Source organism: Nipponia nippon, unplaced genomic scaffold (genome assembly GCF_047370975.1).
Source record: "Nipponia nippon isolate SJK-2023a ecotype South Korea unplaced genomic scaffold, ASM4737097v1 scaffold_10, whole genome shotgun sequence".
Classification (NCBI taxonomy): domain Eukaryota; kingdom Metazoa; phylum Chordata; class Aves; order Pelecaniformes; family Threskiornithidae; genus Nipponia; species Nipponia nippon.
In genome coordinates this window covers 1,149,082-1,176,200 of record NW_028262291.1, presented here as the reverse complement: position 1 = coordinate 1,176,200, position 27,119 = coordinate 1,149,082, and the positions used below count along the sequence as shown (strand labels likewise).

The 27,119-nt window shown below is 48.1% G+C and overlaps 1 protein-coding gene across 7 annotated transcripts in view; it reads right to left on the bottom strand.

Annotated features, from left to right (window-relative positions):
- Positions 1–3,260: 3,260 nt before the first annotated feature.
- The window catches only part of PLCB2 (phospholipase C beta 2), a 63,303-nt gene continuing 39,444 nt past the window's right edge, over positions 3,261–27,119 (bottom strand). For 5 of the 7 annotated variants that reach the window (XM_087740034.1, XM_087740026.1, XM_087739995.1 and 2 more), the window contains 20 exons: positions 26,851–26,935; positions 25,295–25,466; positions 24,341–24,438; positions 23,498–23,594; positions 22,447–22,531; positions 21,893–22,017; positions 20,684–20,838; positions 20,077–20,241; positions 18,884–18,983; positions 18,507–18,611; positions 17,402–17,487; positions 17,208–17,304; positions 15,470–15,523; positions 13,704–13,914; positions 13,293–13,461; positions 11,551–11,627; positions 9,223–9,318; positions 8,016–8,073; positions 7,252–7,338; positions 3,261–6,597 (listed from right to left, as the gene is read on the bottom strand). In XM_087740034.1, the coding sequence (XP_087596160.1) occupies positions 6,325–6,597; positions 7,252–7,338; positions 8,016–8,073; positions 9,223–9,318; positions 11,551–11,627; positions 13,293–13,461; positions 13,704–13,914; positions 15,470–15,523; positions 17,208–17,304; positions 17,402–17,487; positions 18,507–18,611; positions 18,884–18,983; positions 20,077–20,241; positions 20,684–20,838; positions 21,893–22,017; positions 22,447–22,531; positions 23,498–23,594; positions 24,341–24,438; positions 25,295–25,466; positions 26,851–26,935 (2,395 nt within the window). In that variant the 3' untranslated portion in view covers positions 3,261–6,324. The remainder of the gene's footprint in view (positions 6,598–7,251; positions 7,339–8,015; positions 8,074–9,222; positions 9,319–11,550; positions 11,628–13,292; positions 13,462–13,703; positions 13,915–15,469; positions 15,524–17,207; positions 17,305–17,401; positions 17,488–18,506; positions 18,612–18,883; positions 18,984–20,076; positions 20,242–20,683; positions 20,839–21,892; positions 22,018–22,446; positions 22,532–23,497; positions 23,595–24,340; positions 24,439–25,294; positions 25,467–26,850; positions 26,936–27,119) is intronic. The other 2 variants (XM_087740001.1, XM_087740012.1) reach the window with 2 other exon arrangements.

Here is a 27,119-nt window from a genome sequence, read left to right as displayed (position 1 = left end):
TTTAAGAATATAGTACAAATTTTGGGCTCCTGAAAAGAAGTATTTTGGGCAAGAGAATTTAGTGGAGAGAATGAGATTTAGAATGTGCCACAGAAAAGATGAACGTGTGGAAAGAATCTAAGATTGTGCCTAAATCTGCTCCTGTTTGGTGTCTGACCAGGCGCTGCTGTTGTTTTAATTACCACTGAATTTGGTTTCTGTATGTAACAGCCTCGTTAGAGACCTGTCTGATCCAACTGCCCTGTGGTCAGCCAGCATCCTATGGTAAGCAAAACGACAGGCAGGGCTCCACAGCCGCATGAAGAAATCTTCAAGGATGTCTGAATTCCGTGGGAAGAAATAGTGCCGGAAAATGAGAAGGTGGCATTTCTGCTCTGGAGTATGTAAGTAAGCAAATGCTGCTGTGACTCTATGAGGCGTTGTGCTGCTGGAGGGATGGTCAGGGTTCATCGTGTGTTGTGTGAAGTCTCCACAGGAACATTTGTTTTAGTGCTTTTATCTTACTTCTCTCCGTTTCTCATCTTCTAGAAATTTCATCACATTTTGTGTAGAGACAGTATTGCGTCTAGGGGAGCAGTGGCACGCCTGGCCTCCGAGGCACGGAGGCTGCTTCACTTCAGTGGGGAAAGGTGTTGATGCAGAGTCTGGTCTGTACTTCATCTGAGATGTGCCTTTGCTTGCAGTTAGCGATTCTGCTGTATACACTCTGAAAAGTACATCTAGAAGATCTTTTTTTAGCACTAGGATGTAATCTGCATAAAACATTCCACCTGGTTTTCATGAAATTCTGCATAAATCACCTGATAGAGCGGTGCCAGTGCTTTGTTTAATAACAGAAGGGTTGCACAACAGAAACTGTGATGTGGTGTAAGGGTACAAGTCACGGTGTGTTTTCTTCCTCAGGCTTCAAACATCAGAGGATATTAATAACAGGAATCCAAACTGCTGAAGTTAAGCTTTCTTGCATCTGTGTCATAGTGCAGTTGAGCTGGGATTGTTTTTTGAAATGTCCACGCCTTTAAAAAAGCCTCACGAAGAGCATTTTACTCCGGCATTGTTTTGGCCCTTGCTTTGGCCAACCAACGTAAGTTGTTCAGAGGCTGTCAGAGAACTGATGCTCTGCTTGGAGATGATGGCAAAAGGAGCTAAAAAGGTTAGAAAAGGAGAGTACCGGGTTCGGCCTGCTGTACTGACCTCAAAATGCTCACAGGCCTTTGTAGGTGGTGGTGGCAGGGGAGAGAGGAGCGAAAACTTCCACTGACTCAGGCCCTGCGGCGCTGCCCTGGCTTTACACGTCCGGCTCTGTGCCGGGGGTTTATTCTGTTGGGTTCATTCACTGCCAGAGCTTGCAGGGAAAAAGTAACCCCTGCTGCTTTGGCAGCGTGCGTGGAGCGGGGGGCACCCCATGTCCACCTTTTGGTCTGAGCTAGGCATCCGAGTTCCCTCCGGAGAGAAATGGGACGAATTGTCCTTTAAAATAAGCTTAAACACTTCTCTGGAGGGGCTTTGGGGGGCCAGCGTGGACTGGGTGGCTGACGCTGGCAACAACCCCCCGCCCAGCCAGCATGAAGGCTGTGCTTCTGCTGCGCTGGCTGTCGAGTGTGCGGCAGAAGGGTGGGATGAGCACCAAAGAGCGCAGTCTGTGGCGAGCAATACGTGCCACGGAATGACGTACGGAGCAGTGGTGGCTGCTGTGCCCCTAGAAATAGTTACAAGCAGCTCCGAACCGCTTTCGTTACCAGCAGTCTCAGGCTGTAAAACAGCGAGTGTTGTGGGTGATGATCTATGCGGATGGGAAGTTTGTGTGTACCTAAGGGCCGGTCCGTGCTTTCCTGGTTGCATCCGTGCGTGGCTGGACCCAGGGGCGTAACCGCGGCCCCCCCTGTGGGCTGAGGAGTGCAGACTGACTGTGGCTAACGGCTGGAGATAGCGGGTGCTTGGCAGTGACTGGGGAGCCCCGCACAGGGCCAGTGTTTCTGGGTGGGGTTTTGGGTGTGTTTCTCCGTTTGCATCTTTCCTCGCTGCTAGGATCGCTGTGGCTCTGCTCTGTGCTCGTACGGGAAAGCAGCCGCTCCCCTTATGCTGATCCCATTTCTGACACCATCCTTGATCTCCGCTGGAGCCCCAGCGTGGAAAGCAGGGGGCTAATGACCATGGGCTGCAGCTTGGAGCTGCCGACGCTGCGAGCTGGTTTAAGTCAGACTATTAAACTGCTTCCCGGCTGCAGTTCCACCTTGCTGTGATGTTTGTTACCTTTTTTTGAAGGCCCTCAAACTTCACAGCGTGAGTGAGACTTCAGGGATGGAGGCTGTTCTGTCAACCCACAAAATTGAGCTAACTAACTGGAGTAATATTTTACTGCTTCCTGAAATAAAGCTTCAGTCCTGGACCAGCGAAGGCAACTGCTCTCAGCAGAAGGAAATGGCCATTAATAGCATCTGTCCACGCCAGAGCTCCACCGTACCGCTGGAGGAGCCCAGCCAGCCCTCGGGACGAGCCAGGAAGGGAACCCAGCTCACGTTGTGGTACCCGGGCGTTGCTGGGCCAGAGTTTTGCGACTCTGTTGCTGCCCACGGCAGAGCGGGTTCTGCACCAAGCCCGGCCCGGCCCGGGAGCGGCTCCTGCCGGCGCTCAGAGCCAGCGAGCGGCCGCGGGGTTCTGCTGCGAGCGCGAGCATTGCCATGGGGTGGGAGAGAACCAGCTGCAAGCGTAAGACACGGTGGCGGTGTCCTGGCGTGCCTGCGAAGGACCCTGCTGTCCCCGGGGAGTCCCTTTGCCAGTCGGAACTAGGACTGCGCCAACTCACCAGAGTAGTTCTGACTCCTGTTGAAGCGCTCTTCTGTCCCGTGCTTGCAGGAGGAGGAGGAGGAGGAGGAGGAGGAGGAGGAGGAGGAGGAGGCTGCCGTGTTAGAGTGAGGCAAGGGCGCCTGTAGCAGCATGGGCATCAGGAGCAGTATTTGGACTGTGAGTATTTGCTTTGCTAGGTTTGGTTACTAAGTACAAGAAGGAATGGAATGAACAAGTGCAGAGGAGAATGTGTGTGAGAAAGATACGTTTAAAAACCCCTCCAACCCTCACTGCCTGTTTAATAACTGAAAAAGTTGAATTTGGGAACCAGGAGCACAGATGGCAGAAAACTCCGGGCACCTGATGTCTCTGTTAGCATGTGCGTACACTGCGCCACAGTTGGGGCTTGCTCCCATATCCACTAACGGCAATTAAAAAAAAAAAGGTGATCCAATTTTTTAAGAAATGCAATGTTTTATTTTTTTTAGAAAATAAATAAGTTGTAAATTTACAATAAACAATTCCAGTGTTGTATTAACACCGCAGGGGAGGTATGGTCTTGTCTTGGATGTCAGACCAGGCTTGGAACATCTTGTCTCTCCTACCTACTTGAGCTGTTTGTTGTTGTGTTGGGTTTTGGGTTTTTTTGTTGTTTTTTGTTGTTTTTTTTTTTTTTAATAGCAGCACTTCATGATGCGTTTGATCAATGCAGTCTCTAGGTGTAACTGTTCTTGTATGGCAACCGCTGCACGCCGTAGGTTTGCCGTGACTGAGCTCACTTTCCCAGGAAAGACACAAACCTGAAGAACAAGTCGAGGGGTGAGTGGGGACTTTATTAGCTTACGCTGCAGCGTGGCACTTGAAATTTTAGGGAGAGGAGAGAGACTGTTGTTCCAGTCAGGAGCACATCTCGCCTGGTATTGTCTCAAATTAAGGGCAAAGATTTTAACAACAAGAGGATGGAAGAAGCTCCTTTTCAGACCACAGTCTCGCCCGTTTCTCTCCCACGGCTGGGTTTAAAGGCACTCCACCCTCTGCGGCTGTGTGGTAGCAACAAAGGGGGCTCAAATGGCCAAATAAATGCAGCGAGGGTTTCGTCAGCGCGAGGCTCTCGAGGCTGCTGCTGCCAAGACTTGCGGTAGTCACAGATCTGCTCAATGGCAGGTTGGGGCTCGGGGGTCCCGTCCCCCCCATTTCTCTTTAGCAGTGTTTAGGGGGTTTTCTGTTGGTTTTTTGTTGCTTCCTTGAACAATTTGGAAGATTTGACCTACACGATCTTATCTCTAGGATAAGCATTTGTAATAAAATAGTTGCAGTTCCCGTTGCCTTTTGGATCCCTATGTGTACCTTCTTTCACCGCTTTTAATTAAGTCCTGCTATTTCCTGATGTATGACTGGAGAGGGGTGACCTTTATTTGGGGGGTGTCAGGTCAGCGTCCCCGTCCCCACCCCCGTGGTGACCACTTTCGCAGGGTCCCTGTGACCTGGTGCAAGGATACTTCAGCAGCCAAACTCCAGCTCTTGGGCTCATGTTATTTCGGGATGCGATACGAGGAAGGCTGGGATGCGGCTGCTCTGTACTCAATTATTGCTATTTCCTGCTTTTTTAGGCTCCATAAGCAAAGTCTGTCTTAAATGGTGCTAGGAAAAGAGTTGGACCGTATGTTTCCAGTTCCTTCCTTCTGGATGAGTGCGCGCTTGCTGCGTCAAAGCTGTTCAGTGCACAAGGTCGTAAAACAGGTGAGAGAAAGTGCGTGTGGGCAGGGGGCACTGATGCAAGTTCTGCATTCACAAAATAAGGCTTTGCCGTCCTAGAAAGCGAAAGCGTGAAGATGGCTCAGAGAAACCAACCCTTTTTCTGTTGCAAGACAAGACCAAGATGGGGGGGAAACTGGCCCTCGCAGTGTGTTCTGCTGGAAGGTTTTGGGTTAGGGAAGAGAGACAGCAGCAGGTACGTGCTAGGGCTAGAAGAGGCTGAGGGCCATTTGCCCTTTGAAGTCCTATGGCCAGGCACTTTTCATGAGAGTTAGGCAGTGGAATGAGACTTCTCTGTCACGTCACCAAAGGGGGGACTGCTGTTAGGTACAGGTGGACATACGGCACGGAGAAATGGGAAGTGAGCAAAGCTTTGAGGGAAGAGAGTAGGTGTAGTTCCCCCAAGGCCCTAACGAACACGGCTATTTGAGGAGCGTGGTTTTCCCAGCAGCAAGGACCAGATTCTATAGATCGCTGCTGAGCCCCCTGTTGCCATTCACTGGGATGGCAGCATGTCAGAGAAGCTCCAGAGGACTGCCTTCTGCTACCTGAATGGATAATTCAGTGTGCTTTCTTGTGAGCCACACTCAGCTTCTGATTCTGGGAATTTTACGGGCAATATAACTGCCTGGCTCTTTATTTGAGCAACAAAATTATTTTCAAACACTTCAGAAATTTTGTTAACTAACTGTTGTTATCCGAAGCCCATAACATGGAACTGATTTAGCTTCAGGAGAAAAAGTTTCAGTGAAGCTCTAGAAATGTCAAATTGCTGTAGATGAGAACTCTGCAAATGTTGTTGTGGTAGCTGGAACAGATGAGGAGGCTCTTAGACTCCTCAGAGCATGCCTTATAATTGCCCAAAGAGCCTGCTCAAGACTGGCAGCATCTTCAGGAGATATGGATCCAGATCTGAGAACTTGCCTGAAGGCCTGTGAGAGTCAAAGTTAGAATTAGGCATGAGAATCAGCCCCTGGGAATAAGGGGGGGTTGGAAAGAAGGAAAGCTACACTGCTGGCAATGCACATTCCCACAGAAGGAAACGCTGGTGGGTGTTGTGTGGACGCCACTGTACTGAAAACTGCCCTGATCTGACGGGGGGATGCACCAATTAAAAAGCCAACACTGGTTGTGCAAGGAAGCGGTACGCTGACAGAGACTGGTGTGAGGTTCTACCGAACTGACCTTTCCTCCTGTTAACAGAGGCGGTGTCTACATTAGCAGTAGTGTTGCCAGAGAAAAATGGCGCTGTAGAAGACAACAGTTTTTGCTGAGCACCTGCCACCCACACTGAGATGTATTTCAGGAGGCTTTATTCCGGGCTAGCTCTCAGCTGGTTGGAGCATATTACTGGGCTACTGGAGAGTGTCTGTCGTGTAGACTTTGTTCAAAGGGCTCTAGCTCTGAGACCACGCTGACGTGGAGAGATGCATGTGACTTATGATGCGGGAACTTACTCTAAAAACTGAAGTCTGTCTGAATCTAGACTAAAACATGAATGTAGATGCTGCTGTAAATGCCAACAACTAGCTTGTCTTCAGCCACAGGCCCTTTCGCGCTGCTTAAATACCTTAGCGCTAAGGCTGTGGAAGACAAAGAGAGCGAAGCACTCTCTGAAGGGTGATCTCTTCAGACTACTTCCAATATCTGGGATAATAAAGTAATAAATTCCTGAAGGATTTCAGGAGTCCCCCAGAGTGGAAAGGGATAGTAGTAGTTTGCCAAGCTGGTCTTTAACTTCACTATGTACCTCCATAAACCTTCCTGAAAGGGAAGCATCTCTCAAAATATGCTTTCTTCAGTCTCGACATCTGTTTCAGCTCCTGGGGGCTCAGCCATGGCTATTGTAAGCCTCGAGACCTCTGCCACTGGGATCTTTTCTTCCAGTTGTTCTGTAGAGCCGCCTTCTCCCTCAGGAATGCTCTGAACTACTTCCTTCTGAATCTCTGGCTCTCCAGGAAAGCCTGCTTTTGCGAAGTTCTTCACCATCTCCTGCACCTCGATATTCAGACTTTTCAATTTCTCCTCATACTCTGCCAGTGCCTCCTGCTGCAGCTGCAAACAAAGACCTCAAATCATTCTCCAAACACAAGCTAAGCAGACGTCAGGCTGAGAATGGTGTAAAAACCTGCTCTGAGAGAGACCGATATGATGAGATGTTAGCTCTTCATAATTTTGGTCTCAAGCCTATACTGAATGACTTGTCTCCCTCCCCCAGGCCATCTCTGCCTTCCCTGAAGATGAAAGCGGGGAGGTTTGCTGATTTACATTATTCTGATTTGCGCCACAGTTTGAGGAATTGAGACTGCATGTTCACTGCACATCAACCTTGAAAGAGTATGAAGGCCTTTTGTGTGTTTTGAGAGTTTGAGGAGCTCAAGGGATGAGACTCATCTCTTCTCAAGATGCACTTCCATCACACTTTAAATTTAGGGGGGTTTTGTACGTACGGTTAGATGAATGCTAGTGCTGGCACTGGGCGTGTAGGAGTGCAGCACCTCTGACTTAGATCTGTGTAGGCTCCTGCAGAACCACCTTCTAAGTCATTCATTTTCTCAGCGTACCGAGGAGTGGGTGGCTGAAGTGTGTGCGTGGAGGCCGAGTGTAGCATTAATTAAAGAATGCGCGAGGAAGACTGCTCCCCTCTAGTATTTTGGATTTACTGTACTGAGTAACAGCACTGACCCTCAGCTTCATCTTTGCCTTTACCTGGCTTTCTTTCTCCTTGATTGTTCTCAGATTATCTGCCTGCTTCTCTTCCAGTTTCTGCTGATACCTGGCTGTCTTTTCTGTCACCTTTAAAAAGAACAAATTAAAAAAACACTCAAACTTAAGTTTTTATAAACAAATGCTTTAGCCATCCCACGCTTGTAACAGGAAGACAGAGAGTGATAGGGCACACGCCACAGTATCCCCCTCCTTCCCCAGTCTGAACAATTGCTGCTGGCTCCGAGTTACTTGTGCCGTACTGGAGACTCTGAACTCCAGCGCTAGGGAAGCATGGCCAGAGCGGGCGCACGCGTGAGCACGTGCGCACACGCACGCACGCAGGGTCTGCTCAGCGAGGGGAGGGGTCTCTGAAGGGCAAAGGCGAGATCCTTCAGGTCTCCTCTCCTTCTGCAAAATTTTGCACGTTGTTAAATAGATGCGGGGTTACACTGCTTATTAGTTGTGCTTCAGAAAAATCCTGGAATTAGAAATGCAAAATATCCTGGCAGCTCGGTTTGCGCTGCGTCTCTGACCGGGCGGGAGGACCGACTACGGACCCTTATGGACCTGCGCTACTTTAGCGAGGGCAGTAGCTGCCTTCAGCTGCACTTTGGCTGTCTGAATTACACGCTCAGAGTCCTCGACGCAGCAGCAATTTAATGGGATTTAAATGCCCGAGAGAACTCGCACTCTGTCTGAGAGACACCCCCACTTCGCAGAAAACAGAGATGCTGTGGCAGACTGTCACAGGAGAACTTACTTACCCGTTTGATTGTTTGCACCACTTCCTGAATGTGAGAGTTATTAATTTCTTTCTTCAACCTTTAAAGAAAGGAAATGTATAAAAACCTGTAATCCATCTGTTATCTTTATATAAAACCTGTTTATCAATTCTGATCAAGTGCCACACAGTAAGACAGGACTGCTGGTGCCCCCACAGAAAGACAGGTGTGTTATATTCTCACCGTGTCCTCCCACGTGGAGGGGTTGCTGTAATTTTAGGAAAGGCGAATAAAGCACCATTCAAATTTGACTGAGACATAAGCCAAATACTTGGATGCAAAATTCTAATTTTTTCCAGCTTAACAGCCAGCAAAAGGACCTTGCTAGGAGCCGGAAGCAAAGGAGGCAGCGTACCCCCTTCTGTACCCTCGAACGCGTGAAGCTGTTACAGCTGCTTCGTATCGTGCAGGGCTTGAACACACAGGCTCAGTAGCAGAACATTATTTTTGTAACTGCGAAGGGGAAGGAAGGCTGCAGCCATTCTGTGCCTAAACACAACCTGATCACAAGCAGAGTCTAGAGAGGCTGGGGAAGACCTGCCTTGCTGCTAGGGGGGAGAAGTTCCCACCAAGGCATGGGGCAGGCAGGCAGTATTTGGAAGCGCTCTTAGGCTTCAGCTGAAGTGACTGGAAGGTGCGTCGTCACGTCAGCGAGACGCTTACGTGTCACATAAGAGAGCCAAAGAGACGGGTGCATGGGAGGCAAGGCTTCAAGGTACAATTCTCCACCTACAATTTCTCCACCTGTAACGACCTCCCCCTGCATTTCCATATCAGCTCCTACTCCCTGCGGCAGGGCAGGGGGTGTTTCTAAGGCACTGCTCCTCTCCGGCTACTCAGAAGTCCAGTAAGGGAAACCGATCTTGCTGGCTGCTTTACACAAAAAATGAAGCCTTTGGAGAAAGCTCCGGCAGCCGCTGTCCGCAGTGACTGCGGGAATGACGTTATCACTGCAGCTAGGGAGCAGACGTTTGGCTTCGCTGCCTGTGTACTGGAATGCAACGGAGAAAAAATGCTAAGGCAGGGGTGCGGGCAGGCCAGCACACCTTCCCTGGCCCTGCAGCTCTGCCTGTCTGCCCGTTTTAAAAAGTTCCCATGTTGGTGACAGAGACTGTAGCGCTGTTCCCTGCCCGGAGCAGCACAGCTAGTGTTCCGCACAGACAAAGCCCAGCTACATCTACCCCAGTACCTCTCCTGAGCGGCCTTGTCGCTAGTATTCCTCATCATGGCTTGGATTCGGTCCACTCTCTTTGCCTCCAGCTTCTTCTTAATGTTTTTAATATTGCTGTGGAGAGAGAAGAGCGCTGTGAGAGACTGAAGCAGCCCTCTGCATTTGCTCTCTGGAGTGCTCTACTGTCCAGAAAAGCAGTTTGAGTGATTGTGCAGCAGAAAGCCCTAAGTCTTAGGAATATTTTAAGTCCTGTAACTTTTTCTTCTTTTTTTTAAAGGAGTCATAACAAAGGGATAGGAGAAAACACGTTATATAATTAGGCTCTATTGTACACCTACCTTGGGTTCCTCTTGAGCAGCAGGAGACTTGCTGAAAGTACTTACACTGCTAAATTTAAAAAAAAAAAAAAAAGAAAAAAAGAAGAAAGAAAAAAAGGAAACAAAAGAAAAGGGGAAAAAAAAGAAAACAAAGAAAAGAAGGAACTACACGTCTGTATAGCAGACCTAAGAAGACGACTTGAAGCAAGCAGAAAGGCACATAAACTATGGAAACCAGAAACGCTTAAAAGGCATTTGATCAACCAGTAGGAAAGACGAAAAGAACAAACCCCAGAAGACCTAAGATCTGTGCCCCTGACTGAGGCGTGGGTGGCCATCAAAAACGCTAGCTGAGGCCAGAGAACGTGGCAAGACCGAGGGAGGCAGGCGTGAGCGTCAGGGCATGAGAGGCTGCTGACGCACCACCAGTACCCGCCTTGGCCCTCACGTACAAAATGATACAGCAGGACAGCTGCTAAGGGGGACGCAAGAACGGCTGTCGGGTTGCGGCCCCTCGGTCTGCTGTCCTGCCCCCGCAGTGGAAGCAGCGTACGCTTACGAGAGGGGTAAGAAAGAGAACAAGCGTAGGGCGATCTTTCCCTCCTCCACCTTCCCGGTTTCCAGTCTGTCCTCCAGCTTCTATGCATGTATCTCCCATGAATGTCTCATGCCTTGGAGTTTAGCTCTACTTTTGGACTTCATAGCTCCTTGCCCTGAGAGGAAAAGAACTCCATTTATATGCTGTGTGACAGAAGTACTCCCTGAGAACTTCACTGGGTGCCCCACAGTTCTTCTCTTATGAGAAACAGTGAGTAATCGCTTCCCTATTCTTCTTCTCCATACCATTCATGATTTTACACACTTCTGTCACATCCCCCTCAATCATCTGCTCTCCAAGCTGAGTCCTATTTAATGTCGTTTTGTGCAGAACTTGCTCCTCACTGCTGACTACCCTTGCCACCCCCTTCTTGCTCTTTCAAAGCTTCTTGTTCAAGATGGCATACTGAAAAGGTGACTGCACTGTGGAGACAGATCTAGTGGCATAACGCTGACTGAATCTTTTTTTTTTCCATGCAATTCCGAAAATTCTATTTGCCACTTTGGCCACTGCAGAGCTGTGAATGACGAGCTGTTTGAGAGAAGTATCCACAGCACTTGAAGATCTCTTTCCCGAGTGACAATAGCTCAGCCCTGTGTACAGACGAGCTACGGTTGGGTTTTTTCCATTCACATTATTTTGTATTTATTCATACTGAACATAACTGCCATTTTATTGCCTGTTGCTTGAGATCTTTAAATCTTTCTGGAGCTCCTCACAGCCAGCTGTAGATGTGACCGTACTAAATGACATCGCATTGTTAGCAAACCATTACCTAGCTACTCAACCTGTTTTTCTTAGTCTTGTCCGAGTATGCTGAACAGCTGAGAGAAACAGAGAACCTGTCTGGATGGAGGGCACGAAAAGAGGAAGTTTTGCCTGACTTAGCAACTAAAGGCTGAGAGAGGATTTAATGGGAAGGAGGAATGAGCGAGGATTTTAGCTTCAGGACAATGTTATTGGAAGAACAAATGGATAAATGCCTGGCTAGAAATGGGTGAGTTGATTCTGCCAGTTTATTTAAGTACTGGAGACAAGATGCTCAATCCACTTAGAAGACGGAGCTGATCAGTCCCTGGGAGGGATTATGTGATGTACTGACTGCAGCAGCGAGAGATGACATCCAGTGACCAGCAGTCTTATTTCCTGTCTTTCCGAATTAGTCACTCAAGGCTACTCGCTGCAGCTTGAAGGCTAGTAGCCTGTTTGGTGCCTCGTGGCAGGAACGCTCTTCTGCAGATCACAAGGCAAGAGCTGTTTTCCCTCCACCGCCCCGTGTCACACCGCTGGGCCTCACTTTCTCACCAAAGTAAAAGAAATGCTTCTGTATTCACTCACAGTCTGTAGTACAGCGCTTGGAGATCGAGCAGAAAACGCTACCCCAGCCAAGCGCTATGCATTATTACTTTGTTATTCAAATACTACGCTTACCTTTCTGATGACTCCTTCAGTGCCTTCAGCTCAGCTGTCTGCTTCTCTCTGGCTAGCTCTATTATCTTGGTAACTTGCTGTTCAAGGGATGAAAACAAGATCAAAACCAAACAAAGCAAGATGAGACTCAGCACACCGTCCGTATCTAATTACCACCAGATTCAGCTTTATCCCTCCCTGCACTGAATTCCAGGGGCCAGCTCATCCACGAGGCTTTGTGCAAACCGTGCACCCCAACAGCGAGTGCGGATGTGCGCACGGATCCGACCAAGGCTCCCAAGGCTGCTCCGTGAGCCATGCCACTCACCTCTTGGCTACCTTTATGGACAGCTTGCTATCTCTTTGTGCAGGAGGCAGCACAGATTCACTGTACTTGTGAGGAGGTGGGAAACAGCAGTAGAGCTTACCGTCTGAACAACAGGGCATAGCAAGAGGATGGGAAACTCCTGGCAGGGTGTCAGTGCCGCGAGACCTGCCTGCACGGCTGCCTGCTGAGAGACAGCCTGAAAGGAAAGGCCCTGGCTGCTGGGCTACGTGCTGTGCAGTGAGAACTCAAGGTTTTTATTTCCTTTTTGTAGCCTTGCCTACTAAATCTCACAGTCTTTGACAGAGTTGTGAGACAAGGATGTTTTATTCCTTTGGCTTCTCTCTCTGGTGATAAGCATGATTTCCAGGTAAGCTAGTTCTCGAGGCAGGTTTTTTTTCCCTCAGGGTTGGTATAGGCTAGACCAGCCAGTCTTGTAGACAGCTTGCAAGGTGCTTGTCAAGCCGAAGTGCACCAGGGAACCTAAGATTTAAGTCATATCATGCAAACCACTTTGGAAAATAATGATAGGAAAAGGCCTCCAAATCCTGGAATCATCCCCCTTTCATTGGAACAGATGGCGTGTGCCATATTTATCATCACCATCTCGTGGACTGCACTTTGTCTCCAGGCATTACTGTGTCTCTTGCTGGCGTCTGCTTAAGGTGAGGGGGCCTGAGGGTGTGGGAAACACCGATGCACTTGCAGGACTCACCGGCGACACCTTACTTTGTCTTCTACTAAGTCAAACAGCAAAACACTTTCCAGATTTTAAGAGGAAAGAGATCCAGCCCTGCTGTCGGTGCTACGGGGCGGTCCTAGGAGTACTGTCCCTCACAAGGCTTTCATTTTATTAGCATAGATGTGGCAGTGGCTGCTCTGTTCCCACGCATCACCTGTCCTGGTTGATGACAGCGGCGAACGTGGCTGCCCCTGCGGCGCATCTGCAATGCTCTGAGGGTTGCCACTGGTGAACCTGCAGGGCTTCCATGTACCTGCGTGTCACCCTAGCTCTGACGGTACAGCACCGAGCGGGGAGCCGTGAGAAGCGTGGTGCAGCCTCACGTACCCCTGCTCCTAGAGAGCTGGCACCTGGCAGCCTGTGAAGCCAACCACTGCCACGTTAACCCCGAGCTAAGCTACCAGAAGAGTTTAAGCAGATGGAGCCTGATGTGCTCCAGGGCAGTGCGTCTCAAGTTTTTTCAAATTGCAGACCTTTAAAAATGTTTCTGCTGGATTTTTATAGCTTCTAACAAATAAGCATCACTGTCCACATTCTTAATTATCTTGCATGGACCTGGCGATTGCTCTGAGGCACGTTTTCTGCCCTGTGGCCACGTTTCCAAGCTCACGGTTTAGTGAAGAACTTGGTTTTTCAGGCTGTCCTTGCCAGGGGCTCTCCTAGGCTAAATTTTCTGTTGACACTTGCAGTCCTTACCTCTGTGGCGTGCTGCTCTTTCTTTCTTCGAATCCCATCATGGTGTTCCTCCCCCAGTTGGATGAGGTCCATCTCCAGCCTCTCTCTCAGTTCCAAAACTCGGCTATCAAGGCTTTCTGCCATTTCTACAGGATTTGCACATGTACCAACATCACCTGTTGTCAAACTCCTGCAGAACAGATACAGCAGCTGTGCTGCTTCTAGAGATGCCGATAAATCCTGACCCTCCTACCCACCCCTCACAGCGGGACCATCTGACACTCTGTAAACCCAGGGAGACGTGGATGCCCGCACCGCTCCATGCTTCCTTCAGAGAAGGGGAGCCCATGTTTCTCACAGGGATCCCTCTGCTTTGCGCTGGGGAGGTGACCCACGGGCCAGGCCTCGCTGGAGACCCTGGGCTGTATTTACCTCTTCTTCTGGGTCTTCCTAGCGTGCATCATCCTTTTCTTGCCTCCATAGCAGACAGACTCCGAAAAGAGTACAGAATATTTCTGCAGCAGCTCCTCCCTCCGTTTACTTCCTTTCCGCTCCAGCTCCCTCAGTTCCTTCTCCTGCTTCTTCAGCAGCTTCAGAAAGAGCTTCATCTGCTGCAGTTCTGTGAGGCTGGCTGTCTGAGGCTCTAAAATACAAAATAACGAGAAGCTGTTTTCTCTCACCCAGCATTTCTCAACCTCCTGTGATGCCTTCTGGGGTCAGACACATTTTTTCAGCACTGCCTTCATTCAGTTTTTCCTCCCTCTTTTCAGCATTACCGGCAGCTCAGTTCACCATCTGGTGGATGTGTGGCATGGGGATGGCCAGAAGAACTGCTGCCTTTCGGTATTTTGGCCAGAGGAACACACTGGTGGTTATGTGCCAGTCTGTCCGTCTTGTGCCTTGCACCCTTGTCCACAATTCTAAGTATCCCAAAGATAGCGCAATTGGTAAGCTAGTTGGCAGCTCTAATTATAAGGGAAAAGCGTTGTTATTTCATTACAGATTTTTTTGCAAAACTGAGTTACAATGACAGGTGCTTTCATCCCTTCCAGTTCTAATGCCTGGCATTTCTTCAGTTGTGAGGAAGAAATGAAAGGGCTTTTGAGGCAGCTGAAAATGAGAGGGGAAGGATGCCTGTGAACTGTTGAAGAACTTGTTATCTGGCAGGAGCAAGTCAGTCAGATGTGGTTATCTGTGGCAGAAAGGCCACAGGCAGTTATCTTCTCAGGGGAAGTAACTTTTTTGGCTTGGAATGTGTAAAAATTAACAGAACTTCTGGGTGTGTCTGCAATGCAATGCTGTGCTGCGCGGGGTCAGCTCCTTCTAAAAGGCTCGCATTGAGGAAACTCAAGGGTACGGCTTAAATGCAAGTCTCGGTCAACAAGTCCAGAGTCTGAAACCAGAGCCCACTACGCTTCCATATCATGTGGTGCCTCTTACCAGAGTACATATTTAATGTAATCATAGCTCTGTCCAGGGGAACATTTTTCTTCAGGAATAACTTTTAAAAACAAAACTTATTTGGCAACATGTCCTGAGCGCAACAGGTTTACTCTTGTGCCCTCAGTTCGGTTCTGTGGCCCAATTAGGCACGCTGGTTATTAGTGTTTTGTATCGATTTGTATCACACTGCATTAAGACACAGAAAAGCAGGTGAACAATACATTATTACAGAGGGTGCCCGCGTGCTGAAGACTCCCTGCGGCCACATTACCTCTGCTTTAGTCAGGGTAAAGGAACCATCGAACCTGGCCAGAGCAGAACTCGTGTGACAGCCCCAGCCTCCTACCTTGCTGTAAAGCTGCCTTGCTGCAGTGTTGCTGCAGCCGTGGCCTCAGAGGGCTAAAGCTGGAGCAGCCCAACGCTCTCCTGACCTACCTGTGCAGATGACAGTGGCCCAGCTTGCGTAAGGCATGGACCACGGCAACTTCAAGCCTCTTTTGAGACCTGCTGTGAGCTCAATCCCAGCCTGAGAGCTCACCACACACCACGGCAGTTGTCAAAATGGGCAAATGGTGACACAGGCAGAGAAACCAGGTCCCTGAGCCCAAAGATCCATGTGGCCTGTCTTTAGTGCTGGCTACAACAGGCAGGCTTGGGTCAGGTCTTTTGTAATTTGCAAACAGGCTTCATCTCTATCCCAGTCAGAACCTGGGCAGAGAGGGAACGCAAGATGTGAACAGCACGAGAGGAGTTACCTGCAATCTGCGTCACTTCTATCACATTTTCGTCCTTGGGGAATGCCGCTGCTCCTGAAATCACAAAAGAGGTTCCTGTTTATGCTCTGCCTTGGATCTTTGGGTTGAAAACAGACAGTGGAGAGCTCATCAAGAACATGGGCCACACGAAGGATGGTGGTGTGAATACAAAGGAATTAATTAAGCTGCTGAGATGCTTAAGTGCTTGGGAACTTTGTTAACAAGCACAGCAGAAAGGGAACAGGATTCTCTGCCTGGCCTGAGAAAAAGGGCATTTGCTTTGTATTAGCTGAATGTTGCTAGCGATGATTTGGCACATGTAAACTTGTTTTGATTAGGTGAGAAGGATGTTCTGGTCTGAAGTTTGAGAAAACTGATTGTTTTGATACCAACATATTTGAAAGGACACTAATCACATTGATCCAGTTAATATGGAAGAAATACTGATTAGCTGTCAATTACTGTAAAATAGAATAGAACAGAATGAGGTAATCTAAGTGTACGGTAGGGCACATGTTCTTACCTAACCTGCAATTACTCTATCAATTAGTTTGGATTAGAATGTTTGAGGAACATTCCTTCTGGCACTTTCACCAATACTACACCTTTAATGGTTGTTGCCTATCTTGTTTTGCAAGGCCAAGAAGGTGCCAGTACGAAAGGAACAAACATACTGTTAGGAAGATCTTTCTCTGCTAGACTTCTTTAAACCTAGTAATAAACGCTGACTTTGTCTTTTGATTTCTATTAAAGCAAATCCATAACTTTTTTCCAACTCATCTGACTGGTCAGAGTTCAGTAGATTTTGCCCTTGTTATGTTAATGGGTCCCCATTTAATCCGGTGGTCAAAACACAGGACTGTGCTCCATTCCCACTTTTGCAGAATGCCAGATGTGGGATCTGTTCACTCTGAACTTGTAATGGATCTTAGAAAGAGGCTGGTGTTCATCTGAGCTGACGAATAAAATTACTAATCTCTAAAGCTCCAAAGTACTATACAACCGGACTCTGGTACAAGTGCGGTTTCACAAGATAAGAGAGTTTTCAGGGGGATCTAAACATACTTAAAATGTCAGAAATCAACAGTAATCTACAGAAAAAGACCCTTGAAAAGAACAACAAAGAGGTGAAGAGCAGTGAGGTATTACGGGATAAAACCAAGCCAGATCTTAAAGCCTTTGTCTCAGAAATATCCAGAATTATCATGTCTTTGCTCAAAATCAATTTCACACTTAAGATGAAAGGCTGCATCTCTGCCACAGGCCACTTCTTCCCGGGCCAGTGGTTCCCTCTAAATGTAGTTATCTCCCAGGGAACTCTCTGCTGAACCTGGAGAACTGAGGTCCTCTCTCAGAGTCCTCAGCATACGTGCACGATGGCACAGGGACCAGCAGTACCACCCCGATACGTTAGCCCTGCCTTGGAGGGGAAAGCCGATGTTCACGCCAGTTGGGCCTTCAGCTTGTTTCCTGGTATTCTCCGTAGCCACCCGAGATTACTTTTCTGTTGTGGAGTAAAAGCAGTACGCACGTCCCACTCACTCCAGCCCAAGAGTCAGGGGATACCTACAACTTTTGCCGTTAATGACAAGCACCAGAACTCAAGTTGGTGACTTGGCCTGAGAGGTTCTGACCCCATTACCAAGGATCTTCGCCCTCCAGCACTGTCTCTTTCCAGCCTTTTGAGTGTACAGGCTTTCCCTTCTACTTTTAGCTCACCCCACCTCCACAGCTTTACCTGCAGGCCCATTAGAAAGAGGAGTGCTGAAATTCCCAGTGGAGTCTGGTATCCCGTTAGTTTCAGCAGATGGGAAGTTCCTCTGTGTGCCAAGCCTCTAAAACAAAGATCAGAGGTAAATCAAAGCTCTATTACTTCAGGCTGAATCCGTGCAACATGTTTTAGAGACAATGACAGAACTTGGAAAAACTTACCTCCACCGAGCCGTCTTTTAGCTTAACTGATCTCTTGTCTTGCAGACTGAAGAACTTAATGGGGTTGGAGAGAGCAATAGTCAGATCTAGAAACAAAGAGGAGGTCTTTGCTTGGATTATCAAATAACTCATCGTACTCTGATTTTCCTTGCCTACTGGTTTCCCTCCCGGCCTGGGACAGAAAATTGTGGAGAAAGGGTATTTGCTGTTCTCTACTCGTAACAAGCTTCTCCCTGGCAGCACAAAGGGAGGGGGCCGTCTTCACCTCAGTGCCTTTCTGGGGCGATGGCTCACAACTGATGTTTAGGGCAGCTGTGTGAAGCCGAAAAGAGCATACTACTCCCAAAATCCAAAGCCAGGTTAAGACTTTCCTAACCTGCACAGCTCCCTGCTCCAGTTCCAGTCCAATGCTGCATAAACCTGGTCTTTTTTACAAATATGTGTTAAAACCATCAATTTCACAGGACTTCCCCCATGAATAAGGTTCATTTGTATGAACACAGGGGAAGAGAAAGCAAACATGAGAAGTATTCACAAGAACATCTGTGGCTGTTACATTCTGCATGGCTTTGTCCATGATTGCTGGAAGTTTTGCTGTTAATACCTCCAGCGGGGCTTCTTTCCCCGATTCATCTCTCGCTGTTGACCATCCCCCTTTTAAAGGAAGATCACTGTGTCCCAGTACCAGCAAGAGCCTCCTTCTCTTCAAACGGGGAAGAGGAACACTCCTGTGCTCCCCCTAAAACCCTATTGCTGTCAGTCCCTGGTAGTTATCACCTCTGCGCTCCTGGAAACCTCTCCTGCCACTGAATAAAAGTAGCAAAGAGACCGACCCATTCCAAACCAGAGAGACAGAGTCACATCTGCACTGCACGTCAGGTACGTGCGCATCGGCCCATACTGGGAACCAGTCACAGTTACAGTGCAAGCATCCGCTCTCTTCTGATGAAAGCCAGGGTGTGACAGGATTCTGGCATGTGCTCAAGTCCCGCCCTGACAAGGAATTAAGAGTGCAGCAGGAAAGCACCGGGCTTGAAAAATGCTGCTGGATCACAGTTTGGACAAAGCCAGCACAACCCCCTGCGCGCATTCCAACGCATACTACCTGCCCAAGCATCAGGAACGTAGTCCTTTATTTCCAGGTACACAAACAGAGAAGGCATGGTGAGCGGCATGTTACTTTCACTGCGGAGACAAACGTGGTGATAGCCTGAAAACAGAAAGCAGAAGAGGTAAGCTAACAATCTCTATCCCTTCTTGTCTGTGCGCTCCAACGGTAAAACAAAGCCTCTCTTTACAGAAGGGCGTGGTGAACATATTACAGAATTAAGCCAAGGCTATAACAGGATGAATTTGAAGGCTCCACTGCCTACAGGAATGGAGATGAAGTAGCAAAATATGCAGATGTTCATATCTTCTTTACAGCTTCCAATGGATAGGTCTCAAGGGCACAAAAGCTGAAGGGATTTCCACAAAATTTACCTGAGTGCATTGCAATAACGGGAATGACGCGATGACCAATGAACTTCCCTCCTTCCTCCCAAGCTGCAATTTTGAGAGACGCCAACTCAGGCATCATGATCTAAGGAAAAAAGAGAGTAAGGCACCAACGTCCTGACCTCTAACTCCCAACAGCATACTGGCTTCCCTAAGTACAACTTGACTCTCTCCTCCTTCCACCAAAACAATGCCATCTCTCCAAGGAAGTCACTGCCTATTTCCACATCTTGTAATTTAAGGCTACAGTTTATCACAGATGTAACTAAATTCACAGAAACTCCACAAAACACAGGCTTCTTGGAGGAGAGACTGCACAGGATCACAGGAGGGCAGTTTACCTAAAGAAAAAACAGGGCAGCAAACCCTCCAAACCACAGCTTCCATGAAGCAATTCGCCAGAGAAGGGAACGAACTTGGAAAGATGATTTAGCAAACGTGGTAACTTTGCCATAAGGGCTCTTGCCTCCCTCCTCCCCCATTTTCTTCTGCCATGAAACGAACTAAAAATTATTCTGCCAGAACTGAAGCCTGAAAAGTGTTTTCTGAAATGAGGATAATATTTATCTACCGCATCCCAAGTGGGCTGAAAATATCTGCTATTTCACAGTGCGCCTGACAGAGCTGGATTGTGTAACATGTATTCTGCCTTTGTAACTGACTGCAGAAAGGCCAAACGTTACCTATCACCTTTGACTTAACTTCCCCATACCCTGTAGCTGGATTAGTGACCACTGAATTCTTGTGGCCCAACAGGGCAGCTTTCCCCATTCTGGCACAACTTGTCCCATTACTCCTCCGCTTTGTCTGTTTCTCATTTACAGTTTAACCACAGACATTCAGTTCCTTTCTGCTTCCTGGTGCTTCAAGTTTTCAAAGCTGATTAGTCAATTCAGTCTGAAGTGCATCACAAATGGCAGACTTTTGATGCCTGTTAGTTCCAGAAATGTTCCCAGCTACCCCTTGTCCGTTCAGGGCAATACTGAGGGAGAGGGTTTTGGATACTGTTGTTTGGATATTATCTGAGAGCAACACGTAACGCCTTGTGTGTCTAAAGCCATGCCTGAGATCTCCAGAAGGGAGTCCCTTCTGTCGGCACTGACCTCTCAAGGGGCAGTGCTTGTGGCCAACAGGATCTTTAAGGAGTCTCTGTCTAAATGACTGCCAAACGTTAGTACCTTTTCAAAAACAAAAGCCTCCTCTTTCCATACAGGGTTAATGGAATTGGCAGTGGAGGTCAGTTTGGTTCTGTATTTGCGTTTTGTGTCCCTTGGCAACCCAAACAGCTCTACTTCCACGTATGTCTTCACACTGCGATCTGAGAGGAACTGACCGGAGAGTATCTACAGACAGGCAGAAACATCATTAGCAACTGCTGAAAAGAATAAAACGGAAAAAGCCACCCATACCTTCACCCCAAAGTCACTCTGCCACCCCAAAACACCTTTTCTGCTGCAGCTTCCAATCCTCCATAGGCTTTGCTTTTACCTGCACCCATGTTTCTTGCTTCAGCACTTCCTCCAACCTCCTCCCTCCCCATCATCGCAGCCTTGGCTTCTTCTGCGTGGCAGATGCTAATTTTCCATTTTCATGCAATTATGATTAATTTAAAATAGTGAAAAGACTGGGAGTTGCCATGGTAACACTCTCCCACAGGACTCTCCGGGTTCATTTGCCACTAAGAACCCTACTGGGTAATAAATAGCGGGGACAGAGCTGCCGGTTATGTATGTGGTGCCAGGAACTGGCTGTCAGGGGAGGAACAGCACCGTGGTTTGTACTTGCCGTGACAGACAGGGTACTTGCCACCACCACGTCAATGCGGTCCACAGAGAAGGGGTCGAACTGCTTGTCTGGCCGCCGCATGAATTCATGCTTGAGCAGATAGCCACACTGGCCGTTGAACTCAAACAGAGCCATGTTCTGCTGCATGGGGACATCTGAGATACAGAGGAACACAATGAGAAAAATTTCTGTGGGACCTCATCAGGTGGCTTGTGTGCTACGAGTGAGCTGAAAGATGCTGTACTTTTACAGCCCATGCTAGCCAAAGGCTCACAAAGCCGTTTCAAAAACTAATTAAGCCTCTCAGCACCCTACAGGGAAAAATATTACAGCAGCTGTTGTAAGGTAAGTGGTTTGCTTATGATTGCACCATAAGTCATGGGTAGAACTAAATTAAAACCTACTTTAAGACGTACCCACTATTTTTGGGTGTGAAGTAAATAGTTGTCTGAACCCCCCTACTCCTTCCCCTTCATTTTGGGCCTCCTCTCAGTCCATCTTCTCCTCTGCCACTTCTCTTGAAGAACACTGCCTTGTGGTTTCTGCACCTGACTTCAGTACGATATCCTCCTCAGAACCGATCTCTCACTCCTGTTTAAGGCTGCTTCTTTTTTACTCCTACTGATCCTACAACTCATCTCCTACTCTCTACACATAAGACACTCCTCTGAGGAAGGAAGAGGGGTAAAGAATAGCTTCTCTGGAGGCTTTTCTTTGTCTCCTTCTCATGCTGGCTGTGCAGCAAGGAAAGGCCCTTCTTCCCTGGTCAGGTCAAAATACTGGAAATAATAGCATAGACAGGCCAGTCCTGTAGCCAGATGGAGCTCTGCCTGCTGCCTCGCAAAAGAGGAAGCAGCTTAGGGGAAGCGGGAGCTCCTGATGCATCCGTGCACATTATTCAGTCTGACATCACGTTACAGGACAGCCAGAGGCGGTACCCAGACGCTGGATAACAGCAAGTCCATGTCTGTGCGTGTGCACAAGCGTGTAGGACTGGCATCTGTGTGCCAGGGTTGTGCTGGGCCTAGAAAAAGTGCTTTTGGTCTGCGGGAGACGGAGTCAAAGACCACCACCACTTTGGGAGAAGGCACGCAGAATAAACGCATTCAGGGAAACAGCAGCGGTAGGAAATAGCAGCGAAGGAAGAGACAGTGAACACGAGCACACAGCCTCCACCACGCAGAAGCTGGAGGACAACGTGACACTCACCCATGGTCTGGAAGTTGAGTGCCACCATCTGACAGCCGACGTTCCAGAACATCTGGGGCATGTAATTAGAGGAGTCCATCCGGGTGCCTTTGGGGTAAATCCGGCTCATCTGTCGCTTGTTGTATCTACAGTAGCTCTATTGGAAACAAGTCTGGAGCACCCCTTGTTGTACCCTGGGGCTAGCTCATGTATTCGAATTATGAAAATTGTTTAAGCTTTGCTACCAAATGCTCAGAGCCTTCCAGACAAGAAGTAAGAGAGGTCCTGGCAACAACAGGCTCCTTTCCCAAACCCTTCCCACTTAAGGACAAGCATCTGGCAGCCTTGGTGTTCACTACAGCAGGATGCATCCTGTCAAGAATCTCTGCGAACAGCCCCCAAGCCACCCTGGAAGGTCCCATGTCCCGCTTGCACACTTTATATCTCTGATGAAGAGTTTCCCAGGTCCTGAAACCAGAAGCCAGCTGGATATGCCTCAGCCTTACCCAAGCTTCAGATCAGCTCTCATACTCCATACAACCAACTACGCTGGACAAAGGTTGCCAAAAGGATACTCTACAAACTGCACAGGGAACTTGGTTAGTAGATCGTAAGCCTTCAGCTCCGTAAAGGAAGAGATGACGTAACTCCGGTTCTTCTCTAGAAACGGGAGATAAGAAAGCATTCAGAAGAAAGGCATGCCCAGCCCCCATTCTGTGTGTGGGGACCGATGGACCCAAGAAGCACTTGGCCTGTTTATTCCCACTTTCTACCAGGTACCGTTCTCTATCAAGGCAGTTTCCCTTTCTCTGGCCCCTTGAGAAGGGACTGAAGAATAGTACTCCACAAAAGGTGATTTATGTTTACCAGGGAGACAATGGCTGTGCAGTACAGGACAGGAACTTCAGGGAGCACAGACAGGATTGGCTCGCAAAGCTCAAATGGCAATAATTTTGCCCATCTCTTCCTGCATTTCAGTGACTAATTTAGAGAATCGCTCCTGCCTGGAGTTTTAGTTCCAAGTAAATCCAAATATTCAGTCTTGCACAAAGTTCTTTATTTTGTCAAGTTTCCCCTTCTTCACTCCCCTATTTTTTTCACTTCCCTATGCTTTTTCTTTTTCTTTTCCTTTTCTTTCTTTCATCAATCAAACCAGCTCACTCAAAGCTAGACCCAAATGTGGGAACTGTTTAGAGGAACCTATTGAGTATAAAAAAATTGCGTGCATTTTCAGTGTTTCAGATGTTTCTCTGTCCCATCACCACAGAAGAGGAAGGCCAGTCACATATCTTAAGAAAAGCTGGGCCCAGCCCTGCCCTCAGAAGCAGCAAAGCAAGCCCACAGAGGTGTCACTGGCCTCTAGACTCATTCTTTCCATCTTCACTCGTATAACTGGGAGCCGTATCTGACATCTCCCTGTCTTCTCCTTACCAATTCCTTACTACAGGGAGGAGGGCGGAAGGGAAGTGTTTGTCACCACGTGGATATTGTGGGAGAGAGAGAGCACAACCGAAAATGGGTGAAAGCAAGTCACAAAGGCAGGTGGAGAACAGCAGCACCTGAGAGCACTACTCTCCTGGTCGAATGGAAACACTTGGGATCCTGAAAGGACTGAGTTTGACTTACGGGCAGAGACTTCAAAGGAGTCAAATTTGATCGGCTGTATGTAATTAACCAGGCTGGACATTTCCTCGTACGCTGTCACTTCCAAACCAGCAGTGCCCTGAGCAGAAAACAAAATCCAAGAGAAGACAGATGAAGAGACCTTTCCTAGAGATGAAACAAAACACACCTGGGCTTCACAGTCCGAGAACTCTGGTGGCTGCCCTGAGCAGAGCGCACCCATTTCTTCGGCTTCCTGGTCCTGCAGTTACATTGCGGGCAGCGTAATCAGGGGCACGGAGTTTCTAGGTAGCTTGGAAGAAACTGAAACTGAGGCATACGGAGAGGTATCAGTCAGTACGTAAGAAGCCCCGGACCTCTTTAACCTCTCAAAGCATGGAGTCTGGGACAAACCGGGGACATTGTTTTCCCTCCTCTCTGAGTGATACTAGGGAGACAGAAATGGCTTTTTTTTTTTTTTTTTTTAATTCAAGGGAACGTGGATGTCCTCCTTCCCCCTTCAGCAGCAGCACTTCATATTTTGGTAACAACTTCTATCAGACTGAGGCTAAGCCTCTCCAAACACCCTGAAAGCAGTTATCTCCAAATCCTGCAGAATATCAAAGGCAGAGTCAGAAATAATAACTCTTCTGCTGTATTCTCTATGCTTGCAACAACATTTATCTTACTCAGTTTCTCCTGCAAAAGTCGTGTTGCATGGGGGAACGAAAGTCCCTGATTGGTCATCGCACAGTTTGTTCCCCTTTGCATTTTGGCTTCATCTCTATTCAATATGGCGAGGCCCCAGAGAAGACTGGAGGCCAGAAAAAAAAAACGGAAAAGGAACAGAAACAGCAGTGACAGTACCTCATCTGACTGCATCTTTTTAATTTCCTCTTCATCCAGGTTTCCGAGATGTTCCTCCTCTTCCTCTGGTTCCTCTTCAACCACATCACCTGCCCAGACTAAGCACACAGCCCACATCAGTAGTACCTATCAGTAGCACACTGAGACAAGACATTGCAGATCGCTAGCAATGGAGAGCTCTGCAAAACCACACAATCAAGTCGTGCAGGAATAAAAAGTGGAAGAATCATACAACTTTATTAGCCAAATCCAAATATGAAGTAGCACACTCTGGACTAGCACACTCAAGAGACCAAATAATTTCTCCTGCAGGCTTCCCTCATACCCCAAGAGTGACAATCACAATGCTGCTCTCCCCACCGAGATCGCACACATTCGTGGGAATAAATGTCCGTTTCTAGGTGCTCTGTAGTGGTGCTCACCTTGTCTTCATATGACTTCACGTGCTCCTACCGTGACAGGGACTGAAAATTCACTGTTCTACCACAGGTTCCCTGAGCCCAAGAGGTGACAGCCTTGAGACTGGAGGAAGGGAGGAGAGCGGGGCTGAAGGTTCTATACGCCTTCAAGAACCTCAGGGTGAAGAACTAGGCCATGGTGAATTTGTGGTTACCAGAGAGCTACAAGCAGTGAAAAATTATCCACCCTTCCATCAAGCCAACAGCCAGTGCGTAGCAATGAATTACCAACTCATGCAGCCATATACCGCAGAGTAGGCAGAAGCGTTGACTGATGGGCAGGGCGTAAGTTGATTGTCTCTTGGGGTTGGAATGAAGTGTTCGAAAATATTCTGCAGATCTAATTTCTCTTCCAAGCTTATGCTGCTTCTTGAGATAACTGAATTAATGACTAGCACTGGCTTGCCTCAAGCTAGTATTGGGTGATTTGGAAGGTCTCCAGCGGGCCAGACTGGCTCATCTGGCTATACTAGTCCCATTTTCCTTTCAGACATACCAGTATCTTCAGCATCCGTAGGGGTTGGCTGCTCGATGATTCCTGGTTCCACATTCCTCCCTTTCTTCAAAGAGTTCTGTCTCTTCCCAGATACAGATTGCTTTTTTTTGTTCTTAATCAAGATTTTCCCTAAGAGATCCTTAGGACTTGGCAGAGGAACTCCTGGCTTCAGCTGCAACAGATAAAATTCATACTGACTTTTCATCCCAAAGACAGAATTCAAACACTCATCTCTCCTGTCCCTCTCAGCACCATTCCTCTGGCCATTTACTGGTGCACGGACACATCTCGCACCCATTGTATACTTTAATTTCTCCATCTGCCGGCATATCCCACCATATCTATTTCTAAGACTTCACCTTTGGTTTCAGACTAGCATTTTGCACCTCTCAGCCCTCTCATGATCTGCTGCCTGCACATGCCATGCTGTTCCCAGCCACCTATCCTGCACCACAGCTCAAAAAAGCATCTACGCGGCTTGAAGGCATCCACACACCTCTGGCTTTCACATTCCACCTACTTCTCTCATTATCCCAGAGCCTCAGCCCTAGATCAGCACTCAGGCCATATTTAAACACTCTGCCTGCAGCAGATTTGAAAAAAAGATCCCAGAGTAGGTGGCTCAAGACAAGGATGTGTGACTCAGACTGTGCTTCTAGACCTACACTCCCTGCGCGGATAGCAACAGGCCTACTAATAATTTAGCTAATAGCCTGAACTGTTTCTCCCCACACACCCCCCCTGTTTCTCCCTACTGCCTAGACAGTGGGCAACTGCTGATTTGCTCACTGCTTCTTTTCGGCTCTTTTTTTGATCTCAGTGCTTTAAAAGAGATGCTTGGGCTAGGTGTCTCAGCTCCCCCCTCCACTACGTATCCCAAGGAACTGCCTCATGCTTTGCAGAACACAGGCACTGCCCGTTATTTGTACATCAGTTCCATTCACAAGGCAGCTGAAGTAGCAATGTGCATGGGGATCACCAAAGATGTCACCATGTCCACAAAAATACACACTTGTACAAGTAAGCTGATGACTAGGGTCAAGCAGACCGGGAGCTTTACTCAGCTATTCTGAGCACAAAGCTACGCATGTCACTGACCTGCCCATCTATGCCTGGAAGGGAATATTTCCAGTTCGGAAGCAGGAATTGAGAAGCACTGGTAGGAAGAGCCTGAAATGCTATTAGGCCCTTGTTCCTGCTTCTTTCCGAAGCAAGTGTTGGCAGACAGATTTGAAACAGTACCGCATACAAAAATACACTGACCCATCTTGGTACAACTGGTATGACTTGGCTACCTAGAGCTCAGCTTCCAAACTCACAAAGTCACAGTGTTAAACAAGAGCAGAGTCAGGCAAGTGCTTAGGAAAACCTCTGCAACTGAGAAGTCTTCCATCCCCTTACTGTGTTGCTCACCCCTATGAACCAGGCTTATTTGTCCACGGCATCGTCTTCTCTTTCACTGCCCTTGTATCTGTTGTGGCACCTCCTAGCACCAGGAGGGACCCATTTTTTCAGAAAGACCTCTCCACCAGCCTCCTTCCCCAGCTTCCACTTACTGGGTATTTTTCCAGTGGTTCCGTCAGCAGCATATCGCCAAATATGGTTCGGCAGTACTCAGCCATCTTCGCCTGCTGCTTGGGCCTAATGAACAAAGAGATCAAGCAGGAGTGAACAGGAAAACAGATGCCCAAATCCAGAGCTTAGTGTGAACAATCATCTCGGGATCCATGTACTCTACCCAGAAAACCAGCTCTTGCCTTCACTCAGACAGCTCTGCAAATCTTGAAGTCCCTTCCCAGGCCGATTCCCATTTGTTCATACTCTG